Below are 17,107 nucleotides of genomic sequence, written 5' to 3'. Positions count from 1 at the left end.
ATTGCTGGTGGAAATTTAAAATAGCAAAACCACTTTGGAAAACATTTTGGCAGTTTCTTAAAAGGTTCAATATATATTTATCATATACCCAGCAATTCCACTCATCAATATCTACCCAAGAGAAATGGAAATATGTCCACACAAAGGCTTGTACACAGATGTTCACTGCAGATTTATAATAATAAATTAATAAAAACTGGAAACAACTCTAAACAAATTTCAGTACTTAGCAACAAAAAAGAACAACCCACTGCTACACAGAACATGGATCAATCTCAATGACACAATGCTGAGTGAAAGAAGCCAGATATTAAAAAGCATATACTGTATGATTTCATTAATATAAAATTCTAGAAAATCTACAATGCCAGAAAGCAGATCAGTGGTTGGGTGGGAGTGGGTAGTACATGGATATTTTTTAGGATGATAAAATGGTCTATATTTTGATTGTGGTGGTGGTTACATGGGTGTATATATTTGTCAAAATTCAATGAAGATTATTTTTTTTCAACTATGACTAGTACTATTAATTCCTATTTTACTTGTAAGAAAACCAAGGCACTGAGAGGATAAGTAATTTATCCAAGAGCTAAGATTTAATCCTGGTAGTTTTATTCTAAAGCCCACGTTTCTAGCCACTATTTCACTATGCCTATATAAAGGTGGAATACATCTATAATCTCTTCTCTTTTGGACACTATACATGTACTTATGAACAGGTAATACTTTTATAATCAGAAAAAAATATCTTTTAAAAGACAAAAACCCTTTAGGAACTCCCTTCAAGATGACATTTGATCCATTACTCACGACATGGGTGTATATGTTAATCTTTACGAAGTCATTTACCTATATTATCTTCCAGTCCACATTTCTTAATCTTGTTCACGAATATAACATGTAAAACTTCATCAAAAGTCTTCCAGAAAATCAGATATGCTACAACTATAGCATTTCCCTGATTCACCTATCAAGTAACTCTATACAGGAAATATCTGTAATAAATTCATGCCAGTTTCCAAAGACTACCACTGCCGTGTTCACAAACCATCCTTTTAATACTGTGGTCTAGAATTTTGCCCAGAATCTACATCAACCTCACTATTCTATAGTTCTCCCTAACTCCCAGGTTATCCAAAGACTGCAACCATTAGCTCAGCAAGCTTTCTCCTACTGCAATGAGATATAGTTCACCAGGGAGGGGAGACCCTGAACTCATTTACAGTAGTTAAGCCCTTTTGTACAATTCTTTTACATATTCTGCACTTCCGTTCCCTACTACCAATATTTTCTTGGTCCTTCGCAGAGTGGAAGTAACTCAAGTAAGAGGAGCTAGAGCTCTGCTTTCCATAATCTGTTAAATCCTTCTTTATCCACCCCAGCAGCAAGACTAACTATACGTGTTCTAAACACAACTAAAAAGCTTTTTTAAAAAAATGATTACTGGCATTTTCTGAAGGTCTCAAACAATTCTGGGATTTCTATTTTCTGAAGATATTCTTATGAGTTTTGTCACTCTCTGTTTTTAAGAGACAAGGTCTCACTGTTGGCCCAGGCTGGAGTACAATGATACAATCACACCTCACTACAGCCTCGAACTCCTGAGCTCAAGGGATTCTCCTTTCTCAGCCTCCTGAGTAAAAGATAATTTCTTTTTGGAAATAGCTTGGTCATTTGGAACCAAGTCTAGTAAATAAGAAACAGTGATTTAGAGTACTGTATCACAGTACTTGAGAGCATGACTTTGAAATATAACAATATTAGAGTCAGAGCTCTATCACCCAATTTCTACCAAATTATTTAAATTCTCTGAGCCCTAGCATCCTCATCAGAAAAGTAATAAAGATATCATCCATCTCATAGCCATTGTGAAGATTAAATGGAATACTGTATATATAGCTGCTAATTGTATATATAAAATATACACCATACATGGGAGGATGTGCATAGGTTATATACAAATACTACACCATTTACTATAAGGGACTAGAGCATCTGAAGATTTTGGTATTCACTCAGGGGGTCCTGGAACCAATTCCCTTCAGATATCGAAGAATGACTATACATGGGGAACAATATGTTTCTTTTCTTCTTTTCTCCACTCAGTGATTATAATCGTTATTTCAGAGTGTGAACCACATATACTAAATCTGTCACTGGTAAACTTAAAGAAAGCAAGTGATTTTTCAGTTTATCCGTGTTTCAACTATTCACATTTTGCTCCAATTATTTAAGACTATTTTTTTTTTTTTTGAGACAGGTCTCTCTCTGTCACGCAGGCTAGAGTGCAGTGGCATGACAATAGCTCGCTGCAGCCTCAAACTCAAGCAAGACAGTACTTTAATGTAAGTAGAAATCAATGGGCAACTTACCTATGGAATCCATCTTTCAAAACTTCTTGCCTCAAAATAATTTCAGAACAAGTGGCCCTTATGCCTGTAAGAACCAAAAGATCTTTTTTTAAAAGCACTCAATGAAACAATATTTAAATAATTAGATAAGAATTATTTCGATAGGCTTTACTTGCCTGGAAAATCTAACCAACTTAAAAACTTAAAATTTAAGCAATTTGAGCTACATATAAATCTATTTCCAGTATAGCATAGTGGTTAAGAACATTGACTTTGGAGTTAGATTGTCTGATTTCCAATCACAGTTTGTCACTTAATTGCTCTGTGGCTTTGGACAAGATAGTTTATCTCTCTGCTAGTTGTCATAAGGATTTAAAACATGTAGAAGCACACAGTAAGTGCTTCATATAAATGTTTGTTATTATTAATAATATTACTTTATTCAGGTGATAAAGGATATCCAGGACACCAAAAAGGAACAGAATGACTAAAGAGCCAGGAAATCTGAGTTTTAATCCTAGCTTACTGAAACTGTGTATCAGATACATACTGGCAACTTCTATATTCTAATGTCCATGCCTAGAAAATTAAGAAGATGGTATATTTATGCCTTGTGGAGGTGTTGGGAGAGAGGAAAAAAAAAAAAAAGGCAAACTAGAGGCACTTAAAGGTTCAAAGGGTTCCTTTATAAACTTACTTTAGAACAACCGAAAATCTCATATGCTGACTCTGTGCACAATTCAGACATCAAAACTATCACTCAATGTAAGCATCATAAAACTAAAAATTCAGTTACTACTGACCACCAACTCTGCCAGGCACTTTGCTATGAAACTTTGCCCCATTTCAAATGCTGTAAGTCTATGGGAAGCACATTAAAACAAACAGAAAACCATAAATTATTGATGTTGCTGAATCCATTAGATGTATTATGAAGTAAGAAAAATAACATGAAGGTGAAACCACTTGAAGGAAGGAAAAAAGAATAGAAAAAAATAACATTTGTTAAATAGTATCTTCATGCCAGATCCTCTACTTGGGGCTTTCACATGTGTTTTAACTTTCATAACCTAGCAAAATAAGCAAAACACAGGTAAAAACAAGGACTTATAAGGATTAGTAACTGGCTCAGGATCATACAACTAAGTAAGTGACTGATTAGAAGCAAAGTTTGCCTGGCTTTTAAAGCCTAAGATACTTCCACTCGCCCAGCTATTTGAAGAAATTGTATTTGAAGAAGCATATAATATTTTCCCAAATAAACATATATGCATGTATCTCTTGTACAAATCCAGATTTTTCTTCATCATGTTCAATTTTAATGGGGGTAGAGTGGGGAATAAGGGCTAATATCTACCTATAAATTAAATTACAAGAAAAAAAATCAGATTAATCGTTTCAACATCATTAGTTATCTGAGAAATGCAAATCAAAACTACAATGACATGTCATCTCACACCACTTAAAATGGCTTTTATCAAAAAAAACAGGTAATAACGAATGCTGGTGAGGATGTGGAGAAAGGGGAACCCTTGTATACTGTTGGTAAGAATGTAAATTAGTGCAACCACTAAGGAAAACAGTACAGAGGTTCCTCAAAAAAACTTAAAACAGAACCACCACATGACCCAGAAATCCCACTGCTGGGTATATATCCAAAGGAGGGGAAATCACTATATCAAAAAGATACCTGCACTCCCATGTTTATTGCAGCACTGTTCACATTAGCCAAGATGTGGAATCAACCTAAGTGTCCATCAATAGATGAACAGATGAAGAAATAGTGGTATAAATACACGACGGTGTATTATATAGCCACAAAAGAATGAAATCCTGTCATTTGCAACAACATGGATGGAACCAGAGAACATTACATTAACTGAAATAAGCCAAGTACAGAAAGACAAATCTTATACATTCTGACTCATATGTGGGAGCTAAATATTACAAACAATTGATCTCATACAGACAGACAGTAGAATGGTTACCAGAGACTGGAAAGGGTAGCAGGAAGGAGGGGATGGTTAACCAGCGCAAAAATACAGTCAGGTGGATAGAATGAACACTATTCAATAACGCAACATAGTAAAAGAAAAATAGACTTAAATTCTATTGTAATGTACAGTAGAGAGTACTAAGTCATTCATCTTGGGATGGTAGAAAAGCTACTTTACAAACAGTACAGCACATACTAGATTATTTATGACTTTTAGGGCAAAAGTACCATTTTCAAAACGAATTTGTTGTATCTGAATTCACCTGTAAGATTTTTTCTCTTAAATATTACTTTATTTGGCTGGTGCAGTGCCTCACACCTGTAATCCTAGCACTTTGGGAGGCCCAGGAGGGAGGGGAGGATGGCTTGAGCCAGGAGTTAGAGGCTGCAGTGAGCTATGATGACACCACTGCACTCTAGCCCAGGCAGCATAGCTCTGTCTCAAAAAAAAAAAAAAAAAAAAATTACTTTATTTGATTGTGGTGGCCTGAACTGGCTCTGGATATCGACCTCTTTAATTACAAAATGCCAATGGAAGACCCTTTAGAGATCATCAAGTCCAGTTATTTAAAAATTCTTTTTGGCCTCATAATCCTTTCTTAAAATAAATTTGGAAACCTAATATGTAAGCACAAAAACAGCACTGCACTGATTGACAGATACTGGTCTGACATCCTCATTTTACAGCTGGAGAAAGTCACCGGCTTTGTATTAGCTTTCCTCCCCCTATCAAACGTTATCACATTATTTTCATTACTCCTGCACTCATCTGTTTCCCTCACTACACTACAAGTTCCACCACGGCTGGGGCCGTGTTTGGCTCTGGGCTGGATCCACAGCACTGGGCACTTCGCTTGCCCAGCCCAGAGTCACTAAAAAAAAAAAAAAAAAAAACCTCAGCCCAATCCGGTCTATTATCAAAGGTATTGATAAAACCAGTTGTTTCCCCAGTCTGTATAGTCAGTTTGGGGATTCTCACACTTCACAGAACGCTAAGGCCTTACTGGCCCCTTGGTGGTCAGAAGCTTAATGCATTACAAGATCATCCCAAGACACTTCACGGCTGTACTTCCTTTTCGATACTTTAGTAACAGTGCGGCCAGTCTCGCCTTGGAACAACAAAGCCCGACTCTCCAGAAACCCAGGATCGGCCACAGAGCGAAGAGCACAGGAGGGGAAGCGGGAAGGAGGAGGAAAGCACGCGGCCTTTGTTTTTAATCTCCTCCAGCGCACCCTACCATTCCAGCGTCCCGTGCTGGGTATCCGAAGGCCCTCCGCAAACCGCCGAGTGGAGAGGACCCGGGAGTTTGGACTGCTACCCACCCATGGGCCCCCAAACCCCGCCTGCACTCGCGCAGCCCCGCCCCTCCCTTTACCAGGGTCAGAAGGGGCGGTGAAGGCCGTGGCGGGCCAGCGGGTGCGCCCAGTCACCGCCCAGAGGAGCAGCCAGGCTACCGCCCGGACAGCCACGGCCCAAGCAGCCAGGACGCCGGCGGGCGGTCGCCCGAGAGGGGCGTGTGGGGACCAGATGCGGACGGAGAAAGGGGCCTCCAGACGCTTCACGCCGCTCCTAGAGCGCGCTGCCGCGGACTTAGGGACAGGGGCCGAGGGCTCTGCGCGTGTCCCTCCGTACCCCCCCTATCTGCAGCCCTGGTCAGCAAAAGTTCCGGCACCGCGTGAGGCGGCAGGCCGAGTCCCCGTCGCCGCCCCGCCCCTCGCCGTCCAGGACGGGGGCTGGGCGAGAAGCGGCGCAAGCGCCGTGGAGTGCACCCCGGCTGTCGCTGTGGGAACTGCTCCGCGAGCGCCCTGTTGGAATGTGAACCCCCGCACCCTGTCGTGGGTGCCGGCTTGTAGCGACCTGGTCCGGCCTCCACTTCCGCTTCCAGGTGTTTGCGGGGTTCAGGCCGCCTGCTGAGGGGTTCGCTCCACAGTCACGTCGGCAGGGCTGTGGTTGTCGCCTCTTCCTGCAGCGCCAGGCTCCTCCCGCCCTCACAATCGACTTAAGTGCTTCTCCGTGCACCGCGGTTGGGTGGAAACAACCCCCTCCCGGCGGTTTAGACGTTGGCCTGCAGGAGAAGATGCACTTTCTGTATTTCTCTAAGGGTAAGAAAGTCAGCCTTGCGCTAGTGGGATTGTGAGTAGGGAGAGAGGATCGTCTACCCCCTGGGGAAATCCGTACCCCCCCTTAAGTGCTGTGGGGGATGATTAAGATTATGGGCAGTCACTGATCTCTGGAAGAAATGTATTCATACCCTGCAAGAATAATTAGGTAAATGGACTGTCGGTCTTTCTGAGTTGAGTGGAATCTGTAAGCAGGCCTAGAGAGCATCCAGTGCGGATTGGAGCAGAACAGAGAGCTCTAAGGGCCAGTGAGTGTCTCAAAGAGGAGAGTGTATGTCAAAAAATACTATCTAAAACTGAAAATAGCAGTATACTCATGTTGTTAAGAAATACAGAGATAAATTTTGGAAGACATAGCTTTAAAAATTGAAACTGGGCCGGGCGCGGTGGCTCACGCCTGTAATCCTAGCACTCTGGGAGGCCCAGGCGGGTGGATCGCTCAAGGTCAGGAGTTCGAGACCAGCCTGAGCAAGAGTGAGACCCCCGTCTCTACTAAAAAAATAGAAAGAAATGATCTGGACAACTAAAAATATATATATATAAAATTAGCCAGGCATGGTGGCACATGCCTGTAATCCCAGCTACTTGGGAGGCTGAGGCAGAAGGATTGCTTGAGCCTAGGAGTTTGAGGTTGCTGTGAGCTAGGCTGACGCCACAGCACTCTAGCCCCGGCAACAGAGCAAGACTCTGTCTCAAAAAAAAAAAAACAAATTGAAACTGGTTCCCTGTGAAGAGTAGGGCAGAGAACAACAGTTTTTTGTTCTCTCATAGAATTATTTTACATTCCAAACAAAGGACAAAATTATTTTAGTAAAAACTAAAGTTAAATTTTAAAAAGAAAGGAGTCTGTAGTCAAACTACATGTTGAGTATCAGTTGCATACATCATTCACAAGTACAGCCATTTGCTTGAATGTGTGGAGTTTATATTGTGTTCTGTGGGATCTCCTGGAAAGTTTACTAACAAAATTTTAGTTGGGTGAACAGGGAGTAGTATTGATTAAAAAGAAGAGAGAAAAGAAAAGAAAAGGAATGAGAGTGGGGGAGGATCATCGCATCAATTTCGAGGCAGAGCACAAGAATTTGAAAAAGTTCTTTATATATTTTAATTTCATAAGAGTAAAAATTCTCATGTCCAACTGTAAGTGGTGACTATTAATATAGATTATGGTACATTCATAAGACAAAACACTTGGCAGTCATAAAATATTGCATTTTAGTAAAATATTTAATGACAAAATAATCACATAGGTTGTTAAATTTAAGTCAGGAAATTGTATGATATTAAAAAATGTTATAATTTTAAAAAATATATATATATACCTAGTAAAAGACTGGAAGTAATCAAGGGTGATTATTTTATGTATGTTTCCTAACCCCCTCCTTTGCCCCAGTTTTCTGCAATGAACATGTATAACCACTGTTAAGTATTTTTAATATAACTATGTTCCTATAGTGATTCTCCAGTAGAATTGAGTTTATGAAGATATCACAGTAAGCCACTTTACCTCAGAGGTTTCTCTTTATTTCTTTCCCTTCCCTTCCCTCCCCTCCCCTCCCCTTCCCTTTGACAGGGCTTTGCCTTGTCACCCAGGCTAGAGTGCAGTGGTGCTGTCATTAGCTCACTGCAGCCTAGAACTCCTGGGCTCAAGCAATCCTCCTGCCTCAACCTCCCTAGTAGCTGGAACTGCAGGTGTACACCACCGTGCCTGGCTAATTTTTAAAAAAATTTTGTAGAGATGAGGTCTCACTATGTTGCCCAGGCTGGTCTTGAACTCCTGGGCTCAAGTGATCCTCCTGCCTCAGCCTGCCAAAGTGCTAGGATTACAATTCTAGCCACCATGCCCAGCACCTCAAGATTTCTTGACATTTGCAATCTTGAGAATGTCATAGCCACATCTAAAGCAGTTTGTGTGATTAAGTGTATTTTGGCATTGAGGTTGGAGAAGGGAAGAAAGAATAAAAATATAAACCTGCAAATAGCTGTGTTTCTTGTAACTGGAAAAATATCATATAGCGAAACAAATAAGCTGAAATAAAAGTCATGTAAACATTATTGTCTTGTATGTGAAGAGACCAATTCTGTGTCAGGTCTGCCTTTTTGATCAGGCTTCTAGACTGTAAATACTTACAGGATATACAGGGGCTATCTTATATTATTAATACATAGCATTAAACAAGTATGTATGGAATGCCTACTATGTTCCAGGTATTGTGCTGAGATGTGAAAAATGGATATGCTCCCCACCTTCAAGTAGCATATAGAGTAGAAGGAAAGATAAATGATTAAATAAATAATTAGAAAAAGCTCGATGAGTAAATATAATTGGGAAAGTACAAGGTAGACGGATCTGATCTAATGAATCTCTCAGGACAAAACACTCATAGTACCTTTAATACAGAGGGTGCTTGATACATACTTTCTTAATTGATAAATAGTAAAGACCCTATCGTTCAGTTGTTGGGCTGACTCAGGGGTTCATATACAGTCTTTGGTAAGAGTGTAGGACACTTAGAGGTCCAAACTGAATTGCAATCCCAGGCTCAAATGTGAACCAACTTACATCCTTCAATGAACCAAAGAATCTTAGGGATCCAATGGACTCGGGCTAACCCAGGACAAAACTGAACTTTCAGGCCCTTGAAGGATTGAGCTTCATAGGCTGAGCATGTGTCTCCAGAACTGGACTAGAGCCAGATCTGCCAGGGAGGAGAGAGGAGGACAGTGAGATTATCCAATACCTAGTTGTTTTTTTTTTCCGTTTTCCTTTAGCAGGAAGTCATTATGCAACTAACACATTTTCATCAGATTTCCTCTGATTTACCGTGAAGTGTATGTGGGGATAATGTACACTGCCAAGAAATGTGGGATTAAATTCCAGCCTCCAGCTATTATCTTAATCTATGAGAATGAACTCAAGGGGAAAAGTCGCCAGCGCATTATGCCAGTTCGAAACTTTTCAAAGTTTTCAGGTACCTCATGTTTTATCTTGCCTCCTTTTTAAAATATTCTCTAAATCACTTACTAAAAACAATTTGGGTCTCATGTAATGGAGTGACATGGCCTTTAGAGTTAGGCAGACCTAGGTTCAAATCACAACACAGGGACTAGATGTATGACACTGGCTAAATTACTTACTGTCAATGTGCTTCAATTTCCTAACCTGTAAAAGGGAATTGATAATTTTTTTCCAGTTTGATAATTGATAATTTAATCCTTTTGGGATTATTACATGGGTAGAATGAGATAGCATTATTCAGTAATATTGATTCCCTTCTCTCCCTCCAAATGTTTATTTATAATCTTGATTTTTATTAGTACCACTACTGCTATCTAAAAGCTATAAGACCACTTTTTCTTCTCAGACATTTTCTCCAGTTGAAAGTATTTAACATCTCCACAAAGTGATTTTAAGTTGAGGAGGTAAAAAATACATCATTCCTTCCCCTACCATATTCAAAGCTCAATGTAAAGAATGGTTGTACATAATAATTCATTCCTATAAAGCCATATAGCTACTTAGCTATAATGGAGATAATGCTTTCAGGGTTCTGAGTTTTTTGTTCTGTTTTGGCCCTTGTGAAGTAGTTCGTAGTGCATCAATTATTTGTGGTGTGTACGATGTATATAGTATATAGGGTTTTTTCTCCCTTCTAGATTGCTCCAGAGCTGCTGAACAATTAAAGAATAATCCACGACACAAGAGTTACCTGGAAGAAGTATCCCTGAGGCAGCTGGAGAAATTATTCAGCCTTTTACGAGGTTACTTGTGGGGACAGAGTTTGGCAGAAACAATGGAACAAATTCGACGGGAAACAACCATTGATCCTGAGGAAGACCTGAACAAACTAGATGACAAGGAGCTTGCCAAAAGGAAGAGCATCATGGATGAACTTTTTGAGAAAAATCAGAAGAAGAAGGATGATCCGAATTTTGTTTATGATGTTGAGGTTGAGTTCCCACAGGATGAACAACTGCAGTCCTGTGGCTGGGACACAGAGTCAGCTGATGAGTTCTGATGCCAGACACTAAAAAAATTTATTGGGATAGCTGAATATCCATATTTATACAAAGTACATAAATTGATTCTAGAAAAAAATCTTTAAAGAATACTAAATGTATATGTTGGGTCATAATTGGATTGACCGTGTTACTTTTCAAAACCAGGATATTTAAAGCATCTACTATGTAGGTGCATGAGGAATATAGGCAAAAGAGAATAAAGGAATCTGCCTTTGAGGAGCTTACAATTGAATTGGAAGATAAGTCAGAAACCTACGAAAAGCTAATGTACAGTATTAGGCAGTGAAAACATTAGAGTCAGATGCTTAAATAAAGGCTAAAGAAGGTTAGAGCCTAGAGTATCGTAGGGTAGAATAGTAAGGGAAGACTTTGTCCTTTAGTGGGGAGACAGGACTTTGCCTAGTCCTTGAAATGGTAGTAGTTGAATAGAAGCTTGTGTAGGATTCCAGATGAGAACAACTAGAAAGAAGGGGGAGGGAGGAAGTAAAACAACAAGAAATAGAAATTTGTATTTGATTGGCATTCGAAGTGGGCAGAAAAAAAGAAAAAAGAAAAAAAAAAGAAATTTGTATTTGAAAAACAGTAAGCAAATTATAGTTTGACAAGATTGGAGGGCATATATCGTACAGGGAATTATCCCGTATGCATTGTGTCTTTATATGTATTTGACTGGAGTGGAAGAGTGCCCTGCAAAATGCCCTGCAGCTGCAAGTAGATGTCATCTGATGGACAGCAGGGAAATTCTGCCCCTCCAGTACCATATCAGCAAATATATGCTAAAGACATTCTGAAACCCCGAAACTCTTCCCATAAGAGGATTGTTTATAAAATGGGAAATCCACCAATAATAAATGAACAATAAGTACTGCCAGTTTAGACCTATTCATGACTTGGATCTACAAGAAAGGATCTTTGTTTAACAAGGTTGTCTGTGTATAGATACATTTATTACTAGAATATTATTTAAATGGTAGAAATTCCATGTTTTCTATGAGGAAATTAATATTCATTAAATAAAACTGTAAAAATAATTATTTACTTTTCCTACTTGTCCATCGCTAGTCTCTTTACCATTAAATGCCCCATTAGTGGAATCATTCTTGTAGTGTTTTCATCAGGATCTTAAGATAGTCATGTCTCATATGTATATTTGCCAAAGGTAGCAAAAGAATTTTCAGAATTCTGAAATCAGAACAGATCTTTCTGTATTTACATAGTATTCTATTTATTCCATTGTATAGATGTAGGTCATTTATTTTAAAAGTTGAGTGATCTTCTTTCATTACTACATACAGTGCTACAGCAAATAACCTTGTACATTCTCCATTTTGCACATGTGTGAGCATATCTATAGGAAAAATGCCTAAAGGGAAATTGCTGGGTATGTGCATTCTTTTTTTTTGAGACAGAATCTCACTCTCTTGGCCTGGGCTAGAGTGCTGTGGCGTCAGCCTAGCTCACAGCAACCTCAAACTCCTGGGCTTAAGCGATCCTCCTGCCTCAGCCTCCTGGGTAGCTGGGACTACAGGCACGTGCCACCGTGCCCGGCTAATTTTTCTGTTTTTAGTTGTTTGGCTAATTTCTTTCTAGTTATAGTAGAGACGGGGTCTCGCTCTTGTTCAGGCTGGTCTCAAACTCCTGAGCTCAAGTGATCCTCCTGCCTCAGCCTCCCAGAGTGCTAGGATTACAGGCGTGAGCCACCACGCCTAGCCCATTCTAACTTTTAATAGATATTGTTAAGTGGTCCTCTGCAAGATTCACTCATTCAGTATTTGTACTTAATGAGCACTTACTACATTCTAAGCACGTACTATTCTAGGTTTGGGGATACAGCACTATACACAACAAAGTCTTTGCTTTTATAGGGTTTACAGTCTAGTTGGAGAAGAGAGACAATAAACATAAATACATGGAATAATGTCAGATAATAAGTACTCTGAAGAAGAAACAGGGTGAAAGGAGAATGGTGGAGCATTCTAAAGCTGTTGTTTTAGATCAGGTAATTGAAGAAGGCCTCACTGAAGAGGTAATGTTTCAACAAAGGCCTGAAGAAGGTAGGGAAAAATTGATAAGCATTTCAGCATTAGTGGAAAAAGGCAAGTGCCTAGGCCCTGGGGCTGGAGTGTGCTTGGCATATTTGAGGAAAAGCAGAAGGTCAATGTGGCTAATACAGGAGATGAAGTGGGAGTGTATTTTACCAGTGCATAGATAGCACTTATCATGAAGGTTGTACCAACTTAAACTATCAGCAGTACATGAGAGTATACCTTTTCCCTATATATTTATCAATAGAGAGTGTTAATCAAGCTTTACATATATATATATTATATATATATTTTTTTGAGACAGGATCTCCCTCTGTGGCCCAGGCTGGAATAGTGTTATCATCATAGCTCACTGTAACCTCAAACTCCTAGGTTCAAGCAATTCTCCTGCCTCAGCCTCCTGAGTAGCTTAGGACTAGAGGTGCGTGCCACCATGCCTGGTTAATTTTTTTTTTATTTTGTGCAGAGACGAGGTCTCACTATTGCCCAGGCTGGTCTCGAACTCCTGGCCTCAAGTGATGCTTCTGCATCAGCCTCCCAAAGTGCTAGGATTACAGGTGTGAGCCACCATGTCTGGCCAAATTTTATAATTTAAAAGTGGTACCTCATAGTTTGTGTTTCTCTTATTTTGAGTGGGACTGAGTATTATCACATATTTAAGAGCCATTTTTTTGTGAAATAACTGTTGTGTCCTTTCCTCATTTTTCTATTGGGTTGCTGGTCTTTTTCTTACAGATTTATAAAAGCTATTTATTAAGAAAATTAATCCTTGGTCTATGATGAGTTGCAAATATTTCCACCTTGTCAATATTTTTAAAATTTTTTTATGATTTTTTCTAGGCAGAATTTTAAAAATGTGATTAAATTTATCACTTTTTTTCTATGCTTCTGCATTTTCAGTCATATGTAGAAAGCCACTCCTCACTCCGATTATTTTTTAAAAATTTTTTTCTATATATGAGTTTATTTTGCTATAAGATGTGAAATGCGAATCCAACTTGATTTTTCTCCAGATGCCGTTCAATTGTCCCACACCACTATCTATTAAATTATGTATCTTCACCCCACTGATTTGAAATGTCACCTTTATCATATACTAAATTCCCATATGTAGCAGAATATTTATTTTTTGATGATGTTAATGTCATCTGCAGCACACTTCCCAATTCATGTTTTTTGATGTTTATTGAGCACATCTCATTTGTCTGCTAGGTTAGAAGTTTTAGAAAGTTACGAAATAGTCCATAACTTTGCCTTTGAGGTGTTACATAGCCAAAGCAACAAAATTAGCACATATGCAATAGAGGTACTGACTAGAACAGAAGGGGGAGATCATGTGAGTTGAGCACCTTTGGGATTTTTTCTCCATGTGTCTTGTTCTGTCCAAAGTTAATTTCTCTGCTGAGCGCTTTGAGATTTTTTCCATTTTAAAATTAATACATATCCATTATTTTAAAATTTTAAACAAATACCAGAGTGTAAAAGTAAAATGGGAAAGTTCTCCCCTCACTTTCTCCCCCCAATTCCTACTCTGCAGAGAAGTTGGTTTCCTTAAATGCTCTGGATCCTTTCTCTTGTGACCTTGCTTCATCAATTATTCTTTCTGTGTGTCCCCTTCTCTCTCATTTTCAGCTTCGTTCTTTTGCTGGCTCATTCTGTGCAGTTTGTAAACATATGCAAGCCTCTTCCATATTAAAACAATAAAACACTTGACTTTACTTTGAGTCTTTCTTTACCTAATATTGTGTCTAACCAAAGTTTAACTCATCGCAATATTACATAAATCCAACATTCCTCCTAACCCCTACTTTTTAGAGCAGATCTAGCTCTAGTCCAGTTCTGGCGACACATGCTCAGCCTATGAAACTCAATCCTTCACTGCTCTGAAAGTTCAGTTTTGCCCTAGGTTAGCCTCAGTCTGTTGGATCCTAAGATTCCCTGGTTCATTGAAGGATATAGGTTTGTTCACATGTGAGCCTGGGATTGCAATTCAGTTTGGACCTCTAAGTATTCTACATTCTTACCAGAGACTGTATATGAACCCCTGAGTCAGCCCAACAACTGACCTATAGAATCTTTACTATTTATCAATTAAGAAAGTACATATCAAGTACCCTCTGTGTCAAGGTACTGTGAGTTTTTTAACCTTAAATATTTTGTCCTGAGAGATTCACAAGACCAGATCTGTCTACCTGTACTTTCCCAATTATTTTACTCACTAAGGTCTTGTCATTATTTAATCACCTATCTAATATTTTGACAAAAGTAGTAGTGGATGAAAATTGAGGAAAGGCCACTAGATTTGGCAACTAGGTCTCTGTTAATATTCATCAATGAAGCTTGAAGGGAGTGATTAGGATAGAAATTGCAAAATAATAAAAAAGAAACAGGATTATAGACTTAAATGACAAAGTTAAAACTATAAGTTTTAGAAGAAAATAAAGGAAAAAAATCTTTGTAACCTTTGGTTAGGCAAAGAGTTCTTAGAATTGGCACCAGAAATATGATCTATAGAAGAAAAATTGATATATTGGATTTCATTAAAATTTTAAAATTTTGTACTTCAAAGATAACATTGAGAACATCAGAAGTCAATCCACAGATTGAGAGGATATACCTGCAAATCAAATACCTGAAAAAGGACTTGTATCCAGCATATATAAAGGACCCTTACAACTCAAGAAGAGAAAGAAAAATGGGCAAAAGATTTACATAGATATTTCACCAAAGAAATATGCCATGTTCATGCAAAGCACATGAATGGATGATGAACAGCATGCGCAATTAGGGAAAGGCAAATTAAAGCCACAATAAGATACTACTTCACACCCACTACAACGTCCATAATAAAAAAGACAGATAATAACAAGTGTTGACAAGGATGGAACTGGAACCTTCATACATTGCTGGTGGTAACATAAAATGGTACAGCAACTTTGGAAAACAGTTTGGCAATTTCTTAAAAAGTTACACAGAAACTTATTACACGGGTTCAGCATCCCAAATCTGAAAATTTGAAATCTGAAATGCTCCAAAATCCAAATCTTTTGAGTGCCAACATGATGCTCAAAGGAAATAATCATTGGAGCATTTCAGATTTTGGATTTTTGGATTAGGGTTGCTGAACTAGTAAGTATAAGGCAAAAATTCCAAAATTTTATTCAAAATCCCAAATCTGAAACACTTCTGGTCCCAAACATTTAGGATAAGGGATACTCAAACTGTACCACCCAGAAATTCCACCCATAGGATTCTACCTAAGAGAAATGAAAGTATTTGTCAATAAAAACTTGTACATGACTGTTCATAATAGCATTATTCATAATAGCCAAAAAGTGAAAACGATACGAATGTCCATCAGTTGCTGGATGCAGAAACAAAATGTGGAGTATCCACAAAATAGAATATAATTCAGCAATAAAAAGAAACTAAGTAGTGATGCATGCTACAAAGGATGATCCTTGAACACACATTGAGAGAAGCCAGACAGAAAAGACTACGTATTATGTGGTCCATTTATATGAAATATTTTTAAAAAGACAACTCTATAGAGACAGAATGCAGATTATCGGTTGCCTGGGGCTGAGGCTGAAGAATGGGAATTGACTGCAAATGGGTATGAGAGATATTTTGGGGGTGATGGAAACATTTTAAAACTGGATTGTGTTTTGTTTGCACAATTCTATAAATTCTAAAAATTCTAAAAATTCTAAAAATCATTGATTCGTGCACTTAAAAACAGGTGAATTTTATGGTATTAGTATATATTGAAGTATATAAATTATATCTCAATAAAGCCGTTAAAAAATAGGAAAAAAATGTCTGCAGACCCTTGTTCTAAGACCAAGCAAGAAGGACCAAAGATATGTGTAAAACTTCCTTAGCCCTGCATAGAGGTGGAGACTGAAAAAGATTGGAGAAGGGACAGAATAAATGCATTCATTCAATAAAACACTTTTTGAGTATTTACTCTGTGGAAACTCCCCAGGATGTCTGGGAATAAACAGCTCTAAAGGAGAGCAAAGAACAAGACAGAAGACTGATGTAGGCCAGTTATGATGCCTGGGGCTCATTGAGGTTAATGGTTTCAGTTTTCTTCTTAATGGACCAAGCAGAGACATGTTATTAGAGTGACACTGGGGAGGAGCAATGGGAAAGAATGAGTTATTGGGGTGAAAATGGGAGGGAAGCAGGGGACCTTTTTTCAGGTGAAAAGCTGAGGTTGAATGTGTTCAACATAGATGGAGAAAGTAGATTGTGGAGGTGGGGGTCAAACAGAAATGGATAATCCATCTCTCCCCAAAAAACAAACAAAACAGCTTCCCATGGTCAAATCTACAAGAAGAGAGTGTTAATTGTTAAATTAACAATCAACCTTCAAACTCAAAAATTTTAACTTTTATGGCTATAAAGCCCTTCTCTCAATGGTTCACCATTTCACACTATGGCAGATACTGTACGGGTTTTGTTTGTTTGTTTGTTTGGTGAGATAGGGTCTTGCTCTGTCTCCCTGGCTACAGTGCAGTACCATCATCATACCTCACTGCAACCTCAAACTCCCAGGCTCAAGC

At 38.6% G+C, this 17,107-nt stretch overlaps 2 protein-coding genes across 2 annotated transcripts in view; one reads left to right on the top strand and one right to left on the bottom strand.

Moving 5' to 3' along the window:
- Positions 1–7,372, bottom strand: part of PIGX (phosphatidylinositol glycan anchor biosynthesis, class X) — a 32,819-nt gene extending 25,447 nt beyond the window's left edge. Inside the window, exons 1-3 of the mRNA XM_012639753.1 lie at positions 7,352–7,372; positions 5,724–5,985; positions 2,373–2,436 (exon numbers count right to left, since the gene is read on the bottom strand). Coding sequence (XP_012495207.1) covers positions 2,373–2,436; positions 5,724–5,985; positions 7,352–7,372 — 347 coding nt within the window. The remainder of the gene's footprint in view (positions 1–2,372; positions 2,437–5,723; positions 5,986–7,351) is intronic.
- On the top strand, positions 6,133–10,994 carry CEP19 (centrosomal protein 19kDa). The gene is made up of 3 exons (XM_012642191.1): positions 6,133–6,450; positions 9,241–9,440; positions 10,126–10,994. Exons 2-3 carry the CDS (start codon positions 9,314–9,316, stop codon positions 10,485–10,487), a joined length of 489 nt encoding a protein of 162 aa, XP_012497645.1. The 5' UTR covers positions 6,133–6,450; positions 9,241–9,313; the 3' UTR covers positions 10,488–10,994.
- The last annotated feature ends 6,113 nt before the right edge of the window (positions 10,995–17,107 follow it).

This window comes from Propithecus coquereli, unplaced genomic scaffold (assembly GCF_000956105.1).
Source record: "Propithecus coquereli isolate 6110/MARCELLA unplaced genomic scaffold, Pcoq_1.0 Scaffold10, whole genome shotgun sequence".
NCBI classification, from domain to species: domain Eukaryota; kingdom Metazoa; phylum Chordata; class Mammalia; order Primates; family Indriidae; genus Propithecus; species Propithecus coquereli.
Note: the sequence above shows the minus strand (reverse complement) of the source record. Positions and strands in the feature narration are given on the sequence as shown.

Excerpts from the sequence above, each read along its gene's own strand:
- CEP19 (XM_012642191.1), top strand. The coding sequence starts at position 9,314 with ATGTACACTGCCAAGAAATGTGGGATTAAATTCCAGCCTCCAGCTATT. Across the intron at positions 9,441-10,125 it reads AAACTTTTCAAAGTTTTCAG|ATTGCTCCAGAGCTGCTGAA; the intron begins GTACCTCATGTT and ends TCTCCCTTCTAG.